The sequence below is a fragment of the Ictalurus punctatus genome, chromosome 28, assembly GCF_001660625.3.
Source record: "Ictalurus punctatus breed USDA103 chromosome 28, Coco_2.0, whole genome shotgun sequence".
Lineage (NCBI taxonomy): Eukaryota > Metazoa > Chordata > Actinopteri > Siluriformes > Ictaluridae > Ictalurus > Ictalurus punctatus.
Window position 1 is genome coordinate 16599229 of NC_030443.2, and position 16729 is coordinate 16615957.

The window sequence follows — 16729 nt, forward strand, 5'->3', positions numbered from 1 at the left end:
CCGAAATAAAAGGGATTTTTACCCAGACCTATAAATAAAATCTGTATCGTATATGGAAACTCACAGCTGGTCATGTTTCTTGAAGATTCTTAGTTTGGTTTTGTTTTCTTCCTGTGCCATTCTGGTTTTCCCCAATGCCCACCTGTGCGTTCGGCTCGACAGCAGTCGCGTCTTCTGCGGAAGCACATTTTCCATTTTGCTTCACGCCACGACGGAAAGATGAGTTTTTAAACCCGCAGCGCTCCGCCTACGCGTTAATAGATCACAGCCTTTTAATCGTGTCTCGGAAAACGGATCCTGGCCCGGTTCCAGAACTTTCATAGCGATGAAGGTCGAAAAAAAACCAAAACGTAACAATTAAATAAACAAATAAAAAAAAAAAAAAGAGTACGAGCCGGCTATAGTGTTTCATACGGGATCTCTAAAGTGGCATGGATTTACACATTTTATTTTCCTATGATAGAAGGGATTTTTATTTTCTTCATGATGATCTCAAGAAAACAAACAAACAAACAAACAAACAAACACATTGTGTACGTGGAAAGAAATGCTCACCAGGAAATGAATGAATAAAATATCGGCTAATAACTCTATTTACAAACATAAATATGATCAAGTTGCGTTTAGCTGTAAAACTTTAAGGGTAGTGTTTATAAGGCTACATAAAACCTTCAGAAGCCCTTTCGGATAAAACGGACATGAACCTTTCGATAGTTATTACGTAATATGCTTATCACCCATCGTTATAAAGGAATAATCCGACAAACAATGTGCCAACTGTGACATTGAGTTGACATTTAAGACTTTATTTATGAAAAAGTAAAATTATATACAGCTCGTCCTTGATGTCGTGAAAAATAGGAATGCTTCAAACCTATAAGTACCTTATGAAGTGTTCGCGTACGATCGCGTTATGAAGGTCTTGGCTACACCGTCGTTATAAAGTGAGAGTTCTATATCAAAATGACACGATTTCAACAGTGGTGAAGTTTTCTAAAGGAAACTTTCTATGTTGAAATGTTGTGAAAGCGCTGGAAGAAATCATCTGCTGTCGTGTGATCATGACAGACGACTGAATATCATGGCGAAGGCAATAGAAATGAACATAACGTTAAGTAAAATTGGATGAAATATAATATGTAAATCCATGACATTTAGGTTTTTCATAGTTTTATCCATCGAGGCTCAAAGTAAAAAATAGCGCACGCACGCACACACACACACACACACACACACACACAGGTATAGGACGTTTAATAATTGAAATGCTTTCAGAAATAATCGTGACTGGTTCCGTGTTGTTCTTAACAAGTCGAAAACCGCCTTAAAGCGGTAGTTCGTAATTGTTTCAACTTTTTCGAGATCTGTAATAATCGTACAGTTTGAAAGATTCCTTAGTAGAACTCAGTCCGTAGAAGAGTTTTTTCGTGATTGTCGCGGTCGAAAACGCTCGATTTTGCTGCGACCTGCGAAGTTTTTTGCAGAAAATTCCGGTGAATTGGCGAAACTGCGACTGCGATTTCACGCTCTTTCGCGAGTGATGTTTGTTGGTATACGAGACCCTTTCGCTGTACTCACGTTCGACGCACGCGACTCGAAGGCGGCTTTGGCCGAGCGCGCGTTCTGAAGATGTCACGTGACGCGTCTTGGCCCGAACGTGTGGAAAATCTGCGGTATTTTTATTTTTTTTTAAAAATCGCAAGCTCCTCTGAATATTGTGTTCATTTCTGCGATCGCAAAATCGCGACGACCTGGAGGGACTGAAAACCGGTCGATTCTGAAGTGATCAGCTGTGACCTACTGTACTTCCTATAAAGGCTACAACGTCTGAAGAGCTCCCTCTACAGGGCTTGAAAGAAATAACGATTCTGAACAAAACTGTAACTAGTTTACTGTCGCACCATAGCTAATACTTCAGCTAATAATACATAGCTAATAATTCAGATGATATTTTAATTTGATATTTTGATATTTAATTAATTAAGCTGCAGTAACATCCTCGCTCCGTTACGGTTTCGGTTCACGAAGCCTGATTCGGAAAAGTGAGCTAATAAACAATCGGAAACAATCACAGCTATGCGGCGTTACATGTTTTCCTCCCCCAGCTGTTTTTAATCCCTTTTAGTCGCAATTTGCTATTACAAATTGTAACGTTTATGTTTTGTACTTAAACCTGACATATTTAGAAATATTTAAAAAGCCCATGACCATTTGCAAGAGGCTTTTAAATGAAATACTTTTCTGCCAAAGTCCGCTATGTAGGTTTCGTCGCGTCATCCGATTACACCAGCATGTGTTTAGTGATATTACGATACACTGAATCGGACTTTTTGCTGTATTTTTTTCTGGCCCTGAAATGAGCTCCGCCCCCAGCTACAATAGAGCTGTACTGTTCCGTTTTTGTTTCCTCAAAAGGCGACTCTTTGAGAGGTATACGTTTCAACAGACAGGATGGGGTCAGCTTGGCTCGAAAGATTACAAACTGCCCCTTTAAACACATGTCTGTAATATGTTCCAGTAATCTTAAAACCAGCATGTTGCGAAATCCCTTTATGTTAGAGCTATAGTAACTAACGTCGGAGGCAGGCGAATTATCATCTAGCACTGGAGAATCGATTCGATTTTATTACACTTTGCTTCAATAAATATAAATAAGACACCAGCCAAACGTAATAACGATTCGAATTAGTGAGATAGCTAACGGTAGCTTTATGCTCGATATCTACCGAGCTAATCTTTCAGTGACGCCAATGTCTCACGCAGTGCTTAGCTAACGTTAGCTTAACCTCAAACTAGTGATAGCTTTGTTTGGTTCGGTCATGCGTGCCAGCCAATCACGATCATTTCTACTGAAAAAAACAAACAAACAAACAAATAAAAAAAAATAATGAACCTCCTATGTGCAGTATGTATTCTATATTACAAAGAAAGAAGCTCCACCTGACTTCAGTTATTTAAGCTGAAAATGATCTCCCACACACACACACACACACACACACACACACACACACGGTCGGTGATAAAACTGTAAACCCTTTCGAACTGATCACAGCTGCGTGTCGCGCTCAGCCGACTAGCCTCTGCGTCACCACCTCCCTGTACATGATAGAGATGTAGATGAAGAGGAGGAGGATGACGAAGAGGTCGTCCATGAAGCCGAGCAGACCGAACAGGGCCTCGGGGATGAAGTCGAGCGGAGACACCAGGTAGGTCAGCGCCCCCACCAGGCACAGCAGGATCCGGATCCGGAACATCCAGAAGAGTCCTCCGACCGAAAACATCTCCCTGAAGGCGTGGCGGAGGAGAGTGGGGACGTCACGCAAACGGTCCAGGAGCTACACGACACACACAGAGAGCAGAATCAACACACGTACCAACCAATCAGCTCTCACCAACCGAACCACGTTATCGAACTGCTGCTCCTGCTGCATCACAGGGCGGTGTAACGCACTCGGAGCACAGCGCCGTCTGCCCTCTTCTGCATACATGAGCTCACAGACAGCCGGGTTTACCCACACAATATTCTTCACCAGAGCCGTCATTGAGTTCCGCAGTAACTTTTTCATCCATTTCTAAATTGTTAGCTTCTTTTCCTTTAAATATGTTGTTCCCAACGACCCCCACCCCTCTCGTCTATCCTTCTATCTATCCCTGTAACAAACAACGCATGAATAAACAAACATACAGTACAGCACTGTTTCCTAGACATGCCACAAATCCACAATAACAGCTTTAATATTATAAACAAACACTTATTATATCATTACTAGCACTGTATAATTATCCTCGTTTTTATTTACTACTCATAAACAAACGGGTTGGTATCGAGAATGCCTAGCATCCTTTATACCACTGATGAATTCTGTCGTTGATTGTAAGGAGGAGTTTATTGAAACTTTTAAGGAAGGAGTCTCCAGTGTCGGTTCTTTGATAACGGTCAGAACGTTTTCCTCCACAGGAAAGTCTTCTCCGTATAATACAAGCGTACGCAGGAACTAACCCGTCTCGCGGATGTCCCGGAACGTTAAGCGTAACTATAAACGGATAAGTATTACAAGTCATCGAGTAATAAATGAATATTCGTAATCTTAAGAGGGAGAAAACGCTTCAGGATGGTCTTATATAATACGCTGGGTATAGAACTGTATATGGTGTAGTTATGTAAACACATGGAGACTCACAGATCTGGGCTGTCCTGAGAATCTACGGTTGTAATCGTTGACGTCGTTGAGGATGAGGTTGGCGTCCGGCTGTCCGTCTTGCGTCTGGGCGCTCTGCTCCGTGCCACGGAAAAGCGGGAACAGCAGGGTCACCTGAGGGCGGACGTTAGCATCCAATTTAAATCCGCACAGTTCTGGGATTTGCTCTACCTCACAACCTTCCGGTCGGTGGAAGTCGACTTTAACCACTAACTCCTAACTGGCTTTTGTGAGGATATGATCTTGGATACGGTTTCAAACTGTAGAATTTGTCGTCTTACTATTTGTCTGCAGATGGGACAGCTTATGGCTCCTAGCCATGTGCCGTAGCGCCAGTACGCAATAATACAGGAACCTGTGGAACACAGACGATACACAGATCAGTACAAAACGAGGACCTGAGGATTCCACGGCTCAAATTTCTGACCTTTCCGTTAGATTCAGGTCTATCTCTAAAAGAACATGTGACCTGTATAAAACTGCTTTCACACGTGACTCTCCCCCCGTCCCCCACCCTTCAGAAAAAGCACTAGTTCGTCCTGTGTGCTCTTACCAGTTCTAGCTACTATCAGCTAACTAAGTATAATTATTACTACTACTAATAGTAGTGAAGCTAAAATAACGACTGACGAGGAGGTTGTTCGCCTTCTCTCTAGCTTTGGAGGCAGAAAGCCAAGAGAATCTGAGCTGATTGGGTGACCGGACTGTATACGGGATTGCCTCAACCAGCACCCAGTGATGTCATTATTCAGTGAGATCACGTATCCAAATTAGGGTTAGGACACCGTGAGACGTACTGTACTCTACAAACGTTAACATTAACTAAACTTCATGTTTATAGAGTAACTAAAAGGTTACGTGGGCGGCCATCTTGGACAACTGGAAAATCACCAATTTTATTATTATTTTTTATTAATTTCATTTCATTTTTTTAATTCATTTTCATTTTGTACACCCAGACATGTGTTAGTTTGAATTTGACATCAAACATTTTAATCATTATCATGATTTTACCTTTGCATATAAACAAAGACTATAAACAGGTACCCAGGAGGTACCGGAGGTCTCGGGAGTGCATTTGTTTAATCCTTGCTCATTTTCTGATGGTGATTTGTTGTTAAGAGCATTAAAAGCTTCATATTTTGCCATTTTGGAGGTCCCTGTAAGAGGTCAGGAGGAATGACGGGTGAGTGGGAAGCTCTCACCACAGAAGAGATGACCACAGTTAGTCTCTACGGGGAGAACGGCCTGCTGGAGACATACTGGGCAGGACATGTCTGAGTAGAACTGATGCCTCGGCGTCGGCGATGCTGCTTCCTGAAACAGAGAGAGAGAGAGAGAGAGAGAGAGAGAGGGAGAGAGAGAGAGAGAGAGAAATACTAGATGAATCATGCCGCTAATGATCAAAAGGAGAAGACACGACTCTTTAATACATGTGTGGGATGCCATTTCTGGTAAAAAGCTGTCTGTGCACTAAGGCCCTGATTTACTGAAGATTTGCACATCCTACACAAGTCTACAAAGGATTAGCACTGCCACTGCAAATAAATAAATAAATAAATAAATAAATAGATAAATAGTATATATATATATATATATATATATATATATATATATATATATATATATATATATATATATATACACACATCACATACACACAATATATAAACATTAAATTTCATTATTTTTGAAGGCATCTGTGCTCTACAGCATTTCTTTGCATGTGCCCAAGACAGTACTGTTATATATATATATATATATATATATATATATATATATATATATATATATATATATATATATATATATATATATAAATATAAAACTGTAATTCACAATTTTGCCATTTCTTTATATTAGGTTCCATTTTTATTTGTTTCTCTTTCCCAGAAATTAGCTCCGCCCCCACGCTCGAACACTACAGACCAGCCCGACTTATTTTCTTTACAAGGCAATTCACAAGGCATATGTTCTTAAAGAAAATAAAATGGTAAATAATGGGTTTGATGTAAACCGAAATAATGATTTAACAAAGAAAATGGAAGAAATTGTTGGATAAATGGATTTAATAGATTCCCAGTCAGCTACTAGTTACTTTAATACACACAGAGTTTAAATAAATAAATAAATAAAGAAATCCTTGTTATATCTGGTTTCGACTAAACAAGGAGGACGGGTTCCTCTTTTAAATCTCGGTTCCTTTCAACACGTGGTCCTAATCGGATGAAGTTCTTTCCCCCTCCGCCTTGCTAATTAGGCAGTATATTAAAATGAACAGTAAGTGATTCCTCACAGACCTGCTCTGTCTGTAGCTGCTGGCGAACTGCTCGCACGTGCTCCTGATTCTCCGGGTGGATCCTCTGCTGCTCATTCCTGAGAGAGAGAGGGAGAGAGAGAGAGAGAGAGCGAGAGAGAGAGAGAGACAGAGAGCAAGAGACAGAGAACGAGAGAAAGAGAGAGAGAGAGAGAGAGAGAGAGAGACAGAGAGCAAGAGACAGAGAACGAGAGAAAGAGAGAGAGAGAGAGAGAGACAGAGAGCAAGAGACAGAGAACGAGAGAAAGAGAGAGAGAGAGAGAGAGACAGAGAGCAAGAGACAGAGAACGAGAGAAAGAGAGAGAGAGAGAGAGAGACAGAGAGCAAGAGACAGAGAACGAGAGAAAGAGAGAGAGAGAGAGAGAGACAGAGAGCAAGAGACAGAGAACGAGAGAAAGAGAGAGAGAGAGAGAGAGAGACAGAGAGCAAGAGACAGAGAACGAGAGAAAGAGAGAGAGAGAGAGAGACAGAGAGAGAGAGACAGAGAGAGAGACAGAGACAGAGAGAGAGACAGAGACACAGAGAGACAGAGACAGAGAGAGAGACAGAGTCAGTGACAGAGACAGAGAGAGAGACAGAGAGAAACAGAGACAGAGAGACAGAGAGAGAGACAGAGACAGACAGAGACAGTGACAGAGAGAGAGACAGACAGAGAGAGACAGAGACAGAGAGAGAGAGAGACAGAGAGAGAGACAGACAGAGAGAGACAGAGACAGAGACAGAGAGACAGAGAGAGAGACAGCGAGAGAGAGACAGAGACAGTGACCGAGAGAGGGCGACTAGTGAGTTTGGGCTCAACAGCAAGCGAACAGCCAAGAAGATGTAAGATGTGTGTGTGTGCACGAGTGTGTGAACCTGCACAGCAGTGTGGCCAGACCAGCCAGGAACGTCACACACAGGATGACCACAAACAGCACTGGGTCACTGACACCTTCAATAAGGGAGTGCTCATCTGGGATGGAAGGATTTGCATCCGGACAGTCGGGGTTTTCCATTCCACCTGCTCATAGCCTGCTCACTTCTCAATATTACAGCAACAACAACAACAACAACAACAACAACAAATCAGATATCAGTCCACTGAATATAGTTACCGTGTAGAAATATTACACTGAAATTAAAAGTATGGGTATTGGGGAAAACATTCCTCCATTTCAAATGAAAGGGAAAGTACCGTAGATGTAAACTGAAACTAGAAGTCAGCGTCATAATAATCACAATCATCTGTACATACCATTTATGTCACACCTACTGTATATATTACTCACTGGCTTTTCCTTTTATTGCTTCTGTTTTCTTTTATTTATTACTATTACTCTTTTTGATGTTGTACATATCTTCATTTGATATTCTGTCTGTTTTTAAATTTGTAGATCTGCTTTTTCCATTAATGCTTTCAATGCCACTGTTATACTTTCTGTTGCTGTAACATAACTCTAGCTATCTCTAGATCTATCTAGTAAATGATATTCACAACAGGTAATATCTAATAACTAATAATAATAGTAATAAAAAGAACTAATAATAAAGAGTCCTGTCCTGTATCTAATACTTACATGAGTTCATAACAATCCGCTCGTCAAACGAAATTATACCTCCAACACGTTCAACAACCAGACAGACATGTAAACTATCAAATACAACCGGCCGCCACCCAAATACCTCCATTTTCCCTGTGTAATACACTATCTAGGGTGCACAAATAATAACGCCGTACTATACTTAGTGCTCCTAAATAGGGAATGAAAATCGATTTGAGATTCAACCAATCACGATTCGCCAAGAAGCCACTTCCGCATTCTCTCCCCCCATTCCTGGTCCAACTTTCATAGTAGTTCGTTGCGTTTGCCTGTTTTAATTTCGTTTTTTAAAAAAATTGTTCGCGCGCAGTAAAAAAAAAATGCATGTCATCGCTGTAATTTTGTCCACACTTCCATTTATCGAAAATAAACCCTACATTCTATATCGTTTCGGAGATTAACATTTATATCGAGAAGACATTTTAAACAGACGTTTATCTGGCTGCTTTTTTTTTTTTGCAGGGTGGCATCCTGAGGACCCTGACTAACTGGAGAAAGAAAAAAAAGAGAAGAACTTCCCAGACAATAAACGTTATTTTCCCCAACCCGTATTTGATCACTAGTAAATCCCGCCTTCTGTGATGCGATTGGCTAGTGATTTGGACTCCGAGTATGACTCGGTATCCGATTGGATAGAGTGAACCAATCGTTGTAAAGAAGGCGGGATTTATCGAAAACGGATAGGGAGAAAAAAATAATAAAGAGGAATAGCTGTAGCGTTGCCGGTGGAGCGGTTGCGTGTCTCCACGTATTTGTTTATAAGAAGACGGTTTTATTTGTGGGTTTTATTTGATTGCGGGATTCAATATCGTGTTTAAATCGCTCGGGGTGAACGATTATACGTCGTGATTTCTGTTTATTCGTTGATCAGGGTGATTTCTTTGGGGCAGAAAACCACGTCCTGTCTGTGTTTTAAGTAACAGGCGGATAAGCGGTGTGGGTTTAAAAAATAAAATCGAGCTGCGATGAGCAATTTGGACGCAGTGGATCGAGTCGAGCTGTGTGAGAGTCTCCTGACATGGGTAAGAAATCTGTGTGTGTGTGTGTGTGTGTGTGTGTGTGTGTGTGTGTGTGTGTGTGTGTGTGTACACGCTTGGATGTGTCATTTTCACTGTAATAGAGACAGACAGAAGCGGTAGAGGAGAGAAAGCAGGACTCGACCACCAGACTTTAAAGTGAAACTTCACCCTTAAACACATTCAACTCGATTCTACTGAAATATTTGTGTTGTGTTTAGAGATCGTGGTTCTGATCTGTTCTGTGGTGTTGTATTGTCGTTATTGCAGTGAGAAGTTGGAGGTCTTGCCCTCCTCTGACGTCACAGGGTGATTTTGTATCTCTAGTCTAGTACCAATCTCAAACATAAGTGATGACATTCAAGAGCTTCTTGTCTTACGAAGTTCAGTGGCGTATACGTGCGAAATCCGGCGTGTAATACGCCTCCTGGATGTCCCTGAACGCACCGCTAGGCTTAGTAGTTTTAGTCGGATGCTGCCGTATAACTGAGGAGAGAAACGGCGTGACGGAGTCCTCTTCACGCTCCGTGCCAGGCGAAGACGGAAATACAGAGCCGGGCCTGTTACCGATACCTCACTGCTGAGACGGGTACAGTTCTGGACTCTCGATTCAGCGCTGACCCGTCGGTCCTCGTCTCTGAGGCTTGTACCAGTGGTGTCGCCCGTTAACACCAGAGCATCGCTGGGGAAATCTGGGGAACACTGATGAAGTAAGGAATAACGCGCGACGGATCACGAGGTCGTTTATTCAAATCCCAGGACTTGCAGAACCTTGGGAGAACCACGGGTAGACCCTTAAGTGTAACCCTCATAAGCCTCGACCCACCCTACGATTAGTGGACAACCCGCTCTACCACCTGATCCACAGCCGCCCCACTAGTTTAGTTGATCTAAAGAGATCGTCGGTATAGAAATGGAAAAGCGAAGTCCCGGAGAGATCATCAGGCGGAAGATAAGAAGTAAGGAGCGCACCAGAATGTAGCGCCACTGCAGGAACGCAAGTCTGGACACGTAATAAAGAAAGTCAGACCGATGACACACTGCTGTATAATTTATACCAGATCCATTCATTTACCGTTCCCTCGATTTAGTGCTCAACGTTTTTGAAGTTCTTACACTAAAACACTGAAGATCGCACTCGTCCGCCATGTTCGCGGATTGAAGCGAACCGTCACGAAACTCCTCCACCTTCTCCCTCTCCTCCCTCTCTCTCGCAAGGACTTGTGGGTAATAGTAGCTGAAAAAGGCGTCCACGGATCCACGCTTCGAAAATCTACTAGACCATCCGGGTACTTTTGGGATCCTCCTTTCAGCACACTACCGTTCGGGTACCGTTCTAATCTCGCGTACCGTCTAGGACGGCTCGGGACGCCGCGTTCGTCGTCCACACAATACTTCAGAATAACCGCTAGCGATGCTACCGTGAGATAAACCTGGTGTTGCGTAATGAAAGAAGGTTCTGCACGCGGAATATTTTTCACTCGAAGAAACGAAGCGAGAGAGCAAGCTCGACATGACGGCTGCGTAATGATGAGCATTCCTCAAGCTTGTGGTTTTATTTATTTATTTATTTGTTTATTTATTTATTTTCCACTCCACCCAAGGCGTTGATCTAGACATGCTCGTTTAGATAAAGTCTAAATTAAAGATGTTTGTTTTGTCACCCTTTCGTGTCAGGGCTGTAACGTGTCTGATTCACGCGCAGTAAAAGTGAATAACTCGCTTCGCCGCAGCGACGAGACTGACGCTCTCCTCGCGCCTGCGGCCGACTCGCGAACCTCGCCGACACCGAGAGCTTCGTTTTCCGAGAAACGAAAAGAGGAAGTTTTGCCGTGATTTGAGCGCTGCGGCCTGCTGGAGTGCTGCTTGCTTGAGCCGCTTTAGTAATATCCAGTCTCCAGTAGAGCGCGGACTTTTTACCGATTAATCATGAATGGTCTGTACTTATATAGCGTTTTTAAAAAAAATTTTAACCTTAGCGGTTCTTCAAAGCGCTTTACTTTGGTTCTCATTCACACACACCAGTGGTAGCAGAGCTGCCATGCGAGGCGCTAACTTGCCATCGGGAACAACTCGGGGTTCGGTGTCTCGTCCAAGGACACTATGGCATGTGGAGTCACGTGGGCCGGGAATCGAACCGCCAACCCTACGATTAGCGGACAACCCGCTCTACCACCTGATCCACAGCCGCCCAAAATGAATCAGCACCGATAACCGGTAGCTGGAACTATCGGACATCCGTATCGATAGTTTTTTTCGTGTGAGCAGCTGAGAAGGGTCCGCCGTCGTTATACGGCACGACAGCGGCCCCTAGAGGCGAAATAAAAACTATCACTGACCAAATTTTGTTGTTATTCGAAGTGGTTTTTTTTTTTTTTTTTTTTTTTTTTTAATAAATTTTAATTATTCGGAGTGTTACGTTTTAGTTCAGTTTGGATGTATATCTTTTATTTACTTTAATATTTATTAACAGATTACCTATATTTATATATGTATTTCATTTGATAAAGTTCAGTGCGTTTTCATGGTGCGGTCAGTACTGTTTATTTTTGCGATGAAGCTCAGCGATATTTTACTGCATGTGGATGAAATATTTACCGAATAGTTTACTTTGAGTGTTACTGTTTTCGTTCAGTAACAATTTTAAAATCTATCGATTGGCGAATCGGTTATCGGCGGGTAGGTACCGCCCGACTTCGTTATCGGTAAAAGCTTCTATCGGTGGACCTCTAGTGTCCAGAGTCAGTACGTACAGTATATAGTCAGAGTCTTGACGTTTTCTACGAAAACGGATGGTCGAATGTTCCGCAATGTCGAATGTAACTATAGACGGATAAAAAGTGAGGTACCGATAAAACGCTTCAGGACGTGTGGTTGAACACTCGCCGTTGATTATTTTCCCGAAGCTGCACATCCTGTCATCCATACAGGGTATAAACTGTGTGGTGTTTTGTTTTTAATTTCGTGACGTTTCATGGAGTTGCCGTGTTGTCACTTTACTAGAAATGATTCTTAATTACTCACAGCCGTGGTCTAGTGTGATTTAGTGTTCGACGGTAACTTGTACCACTTTGTGGTCCTCCGAAAGCCCATCCAGGCGTGCCGTCTCCACGTTTCCTTCACACTCCTGCTCCAGGGAATCCCAGCATTCCTCTGACTTCACCCGCCTCGCCTGAAGACGTCTGGCTGCTGCCTTTGGTCTCCGGAAATAATGCGGTCGGTCGGCTCACATTCCTCCCATAGCCACTAGGCGACATGCCAAAGCAGACCTGCTGATCTGAGCAGCTTACGAACCAGCTGTTGTAGCAGATGTGAAGCAGAAGGTTGAAACGTGTGTAGCTGTGTACTCGTACTAAACCCCCGAAACCTACCGTAGATACGTGATCTAGGGCCAATTAAAAACTTCTCTAAAATCGATCCTGGTTTTAATTTGCATTATGGAGACGCATGTTGTATTTATTTTTTTACTCTTATTTTTTAAATATTATTATCTGTGATATTGGTGAACAACTTTCTCGCCTCAGCTCATCCACTTGTTTACAATGGGGGGGGGGGGGGGGGGGGGGGGGGGTTGGTTGTTCTTTACCAGTTGGCTCCAAATCCTTCTTTACCTCGGCTCTCTGAGTTAGCATCAGTTTTCTTTACCTCGGCTCTTTCAATTAGCATCAGTTTTCTTTACCTCGGCCCTTTCAGTTGCCGTCAGTTTTCTTTACCTTGTCCTTTCGGTTAGCGCCGGTTTTCTTTACCTCGCCTCTTTGTTAGCGTCAGTTTTCTTTACCTCGGCCCTTTCGGTTAGCGTCGGTTTTCTTTACCTCGGCCCTTTCAGTTGCCGTCAGTTTTCTTTACCTTGTCCTTTCAGTTAGCGTCGGTTTTCTTTACCTCGGCCCTTTCGGTTAGCGTCAGTTTTCTTTACCTCGGCTCTTTCTGTTAGCGTCGGTTTTCTTTACCTCGGCTCTTTCTGTTAGCGTCGGTTTTCTTTACCTCTGCCCTTTCGGTTAGCGTCGGTTTTCTTTACTTCTGCCCTTTCGGTTAGCGTCGGTTTTCTTTACCTCGGCCCTTTCGGTTAGCGTCGGTTTTCTTTACCTCTGCCCTTTCGGTTAGCGTCGGTTTTCTTTACCTCGGCCCTTTCGGTTAGCGTCGGTTTTCTTTACCTCGGCCCTTTCTGTTAGCGTCGGTTTTCTTTACCTCTGCCCTTTCGGTTAGCGTCGGTTTTCTTTACCTCGGCTCTTTCTGTTAGCGTCGGTTTTCTTTACCTCTGCCCTTTCGGTTAGCGTCGGTTTTCTTTACCTCGGCTCTTTCTGTTAGCGGCGGTTTTCTTTACCTCTGCCCTTTCGGTTAGCGTCGGTTTTCTTTACCTCGGCTCTTTCTGTTAGCGTCGGTTTTCTTTACCTCGGCCCTTTCGGTTAGCGTTGGTTTTCTTTACCTCTGCCCTTTCGGTTAGCGTCGGTTTTCTTTACCTCTGCCCTTTCGGTTAGCGTCGGTTTTCTTTACCTCTGCCCTTTCGGTTAGCGTCGGTTTTCTTTACCTCTGCCCTTTCGGTTAGCGTCGGTTTTCTTTACCTCTGCCCTTTCGGTTAGCGTCGGTTTTCTTTACCTCTGCCCTTTCGGTTAGCGTCGGTTTTCTTTACCTCGGCCCTTTCGGTTAGCGTCGGTTTTCTTTACCTCGGCCCTTTCGGTTAGCGTCGGTTTTCTTTACCTCGGCCCTTTCGGTTAGCGTCGGTTTTCTTTACCTCGGCCCTTTCGGTTAGCGTCGGTTTTCTTTACCTCGGCCCTTTCGGTTAGCGTCGGTTTTCTTTACCTCGGCCCTTTCGGTTAGCGGCGGTTTTCTTTACCTCGGCCCTTTCGGTTAGCGGCGGTTTTCTTTACCTCGGCCCTTTCGGTTAGCGGCGGTTTTCTTTACCTCGGCTCTTTCGGTTAGCGTCGGTTTTCTTTACTTCTGCCCTTTCGGTTAGCGGCGGTTTTCTTTACCTCGGCTCTTTCGGTTAGCGGCGGTTTTCTTTACCTCACAAGAGTTGTAATAGTATTTTTCATTAATATTTTTGCCTGAACTGCTCTATTCTGTTTTACTTCATATTTTGCCAACAAATCAATCATGAATTCACACGATCCTCAATAATCTCAGGATTACTTCAGAACGCATTCTTCCCATTTTCGCTCTAGGCCTATAGAAGTAGCCAACTTCTGTCTTCACCTCCCCAGTCTTCTGTTTCCTCGCACTGAGTGCCTGAGTGAAGGTCAGGGGTGTGCACTTCCTCTGAAGGATCACCGACTTCAGCATTCCTCTGTGGAGTTTTGATGACGGTTCCGAGTGCTAGGACCGCAAGCAGAGGATTGTGATTGGAGCAGTTTGTTAAGTAAAGATGTAACGGCGTGTGTGCCGTGGTGTGATTTATGCTCAGCGGGCAGTTGCTGCGTGTCGTCAGGGTTGGATTTCGTAACCGGCATGTGAGGGCTAAAATTAAACTCTGACCAGGAGTCGCCGTGGTTCCCGTGTAAACGCGGATAGAGGAACTGATCCAGACTCGTCCATGATAAACATTGGACATTAATATTTAAATGATGATATTTGAATATGAAAGTATGTTAAGTTATTGGTAAGCGCTCAGTTCATAACCTTCATCCTGAAGTGCTTGTTGATACCATGTATTAACGTGTATTAACGTGTATTAACGTGTATTAACGTGTATTAACGTGTATTAACGTACCACAACCTTGGGTGTGTGTGTTAATTAACACAGTCTTTGTTTGCTGTTTATATTCAAATTTTTTGTTGGGTTGTGAATTCTTATTAATGTGCCAGTGACATGCAGATGTTTATTAACAAATTAATGATCTCCGAAAGCTTATCAGCGCGCCGTGCGGTTATGAAAGCTTATCAGCGCGCCGTGCGGTTATGAACGCTTATCAGCGCGCCGTGTGGTTATGAATGCTTATCAGCGCACCGTGTGGTTATGAATGCTTATCAGCGCGCCGTGTGGTTATGAATGCTTATTAGCGCGCCGTGCGGTTATGAAAGCTTATCAGCGCGCCGTGTGGTTATGAATGCTTATTAGCGCGCCGTGCGGTTATGAACGCTTAATGCACACATCGGTAGCTAGCGCTTAGCCTACCATTGGTGTGTCTGGTGTTTTTATTAAAGCTGTTTTACGTAAAATGAAAATGACATGAGCAACGTGAGCTCATTAGCCATGTCGGATCTTTTTATAGGAGTAATCCTCACGTATACACAAGGGATTAGTGATTAAGGGATAAGTGTTTATTAACTAGAGACTAGAGACGAGTGATCAGCATGAGGTCGTTGACTGTTCTTGTTGAGCATTTCTGACAGAGGCCAGTCGTAAGAACGACACGTGCTCGTGTAGCTACTGGAACACACACCTTCCCTGCTCGGCAAATCATTTTTTTGCTTATCCTATTTCTGTAACGTAAAAAAAAATAAAAAAATCGCAAAACAACCAAAACGTCACTATAGTAGCACCACTGCTTTTGTTGTTGTTGTTGTTGTTCTAGTTATTTTTAGGTACGTGGTTCCGTCAGGAACTGATGGTTTCTTTGTGCTACATTTTTACCGTCATGAACATCAGTCATTCTGTTGTATTGCTCGTCCTGCGTGAAGCGTCGCTGTGAGGAAAAGGAGGAAGACGTTTAGGTGGAAGTGTGAAGTCGTTGATGTGGGTGTTCTGAGATGTTCTCCTAAAGTGGAGGCTTTTTCTAGCACATGTATACACAAGTTTGTGTGTGTGAGAGCGAGAGAGAGAGAGAGACAGAGAGAGAGAGAGCGCAAGACACAGACAGACAGACACACAGAGAGAGAAAGAGGAACACACAGACAGACACAGAGCGAGAGAGAGACAGACAGAGGGAGAGACACACACAGACAGACATACAGAGAGAGAGACACACAGACAGACAGAGAGAGAGACAGACACGCACATGGACAGAGAGAGAGAGAGAGAGAGACACACACAGACAGACACAGTGAGAGAGAGACAGACAGAGGGAGGGAGAGAGAGAGACAGACAGACAGACAGACATGCACATGGACAGAGACACACAGACAGAGAGAGAGAGACACACACAGAGAGAGGGAGACATGCCCAGACACAGAGAGCGAGAGAGAGACAGACAGACATGCACATGGACAGAGAGAGCGCGAGAGACACACACACACAGACAGACACAGAGAGAGAGAGAGAGACAGACAGACAGACATGCACATGGACAGAGAGACACACAGAGAGAGGGAGACATGCCCAGACAGAGAGAGAGAGAGAGACACACACACACAGACAGACAGAGACCCACAGAGAGAGGGATACATGCACAGAGTGAGAGAGAGACACACACAGACCGAGAGAGAGAGACAGACAGACACACACATGGACAGAGAGAGAGAGCAAGACACACACAGACACGGAGAGAGAGACCGACAGAGAGAGAGAGACAGATAGACATGCATATGGACAGAGACACACAGACAGAGAGACACACCGAAAGAGACACACAGACAGACAGACAGAGACCCAGAGAGAGAGAGAGACACGCCCAGACAGAGAGAGAGACACACATACAGAGAGAGGGAGACACGTCCAGACAGAGAGAGAGAGAGAGAGAGAGA

General features: G+C 43.7%; 2 protein-coding genes across 6 annotated transcripts in view; one reads left to right on the forward strand and one right to left on the reverse strand.

The window, feature by feature from the left end:
* Window positions 1–785: 785 nt before the first annotated feature.
* Window positions 786–8221, reverse strand: rnf170 (ring finger protein 170). 2 transcript variants are annotated; one of them, XM_017460308.3, is made up of 7 exons: window positions 8073–8221; window positions 7372–7537; window positions 6500–6575; window positions 5405–5516; window positions 4481–4554; window positions 4182–4313; window positions 786–3335 (listed from the first exon to the last, which is right to left on the reverse strand). In XM_017460308.3, the coding sequence occupies exons 2-7, from the start codon at window positions 7509–7511 to the stop codon at window positions 3066–3068; spliced, it is 804 nt and encodes a 267-aa protein (XP_017315797.1). In that variant the 5' UTR covers window positions 7512–7537; window positions 8073–8221; the 3' UTR covers window positions 786–3065. The 2 variants fall into 2 exon arrangements, with proteins under 2 accessions (XP_017315797.1, XP_017315796.1); XM_017460307.3 differs by having other exon boundaries at window positions 7372–7534; window positions 8073–8212.
* A 556-nt stretch (window positions 8222–8777) lies between these two features.
* hook3 (hook microtubule-tethering protein 3) overlaps window positions 8778–16729 on the forward strand; it is a 35061-nt gene continuing 27109 nt past the window's right edge. For 2 of the 4 annotated variants that reach the window (XM_053676933.1, XM_053676934.1), the window contains exon 1: window positions 8780–9118. In XM_053676933.1, coding sequence (XP_053532908.1) covers window positions 9062–9118 — 57 coding nt within the window. In that variant the 5' untranslated portion in view covers window positions 8780–9061. Of the gene's footprint in view, window positions 9119–16691 lie in introns of those variants that run through there. The other 2 variants (XM_053676936.1, XM_053676935.1) reach the window with 2 other exon arrangements.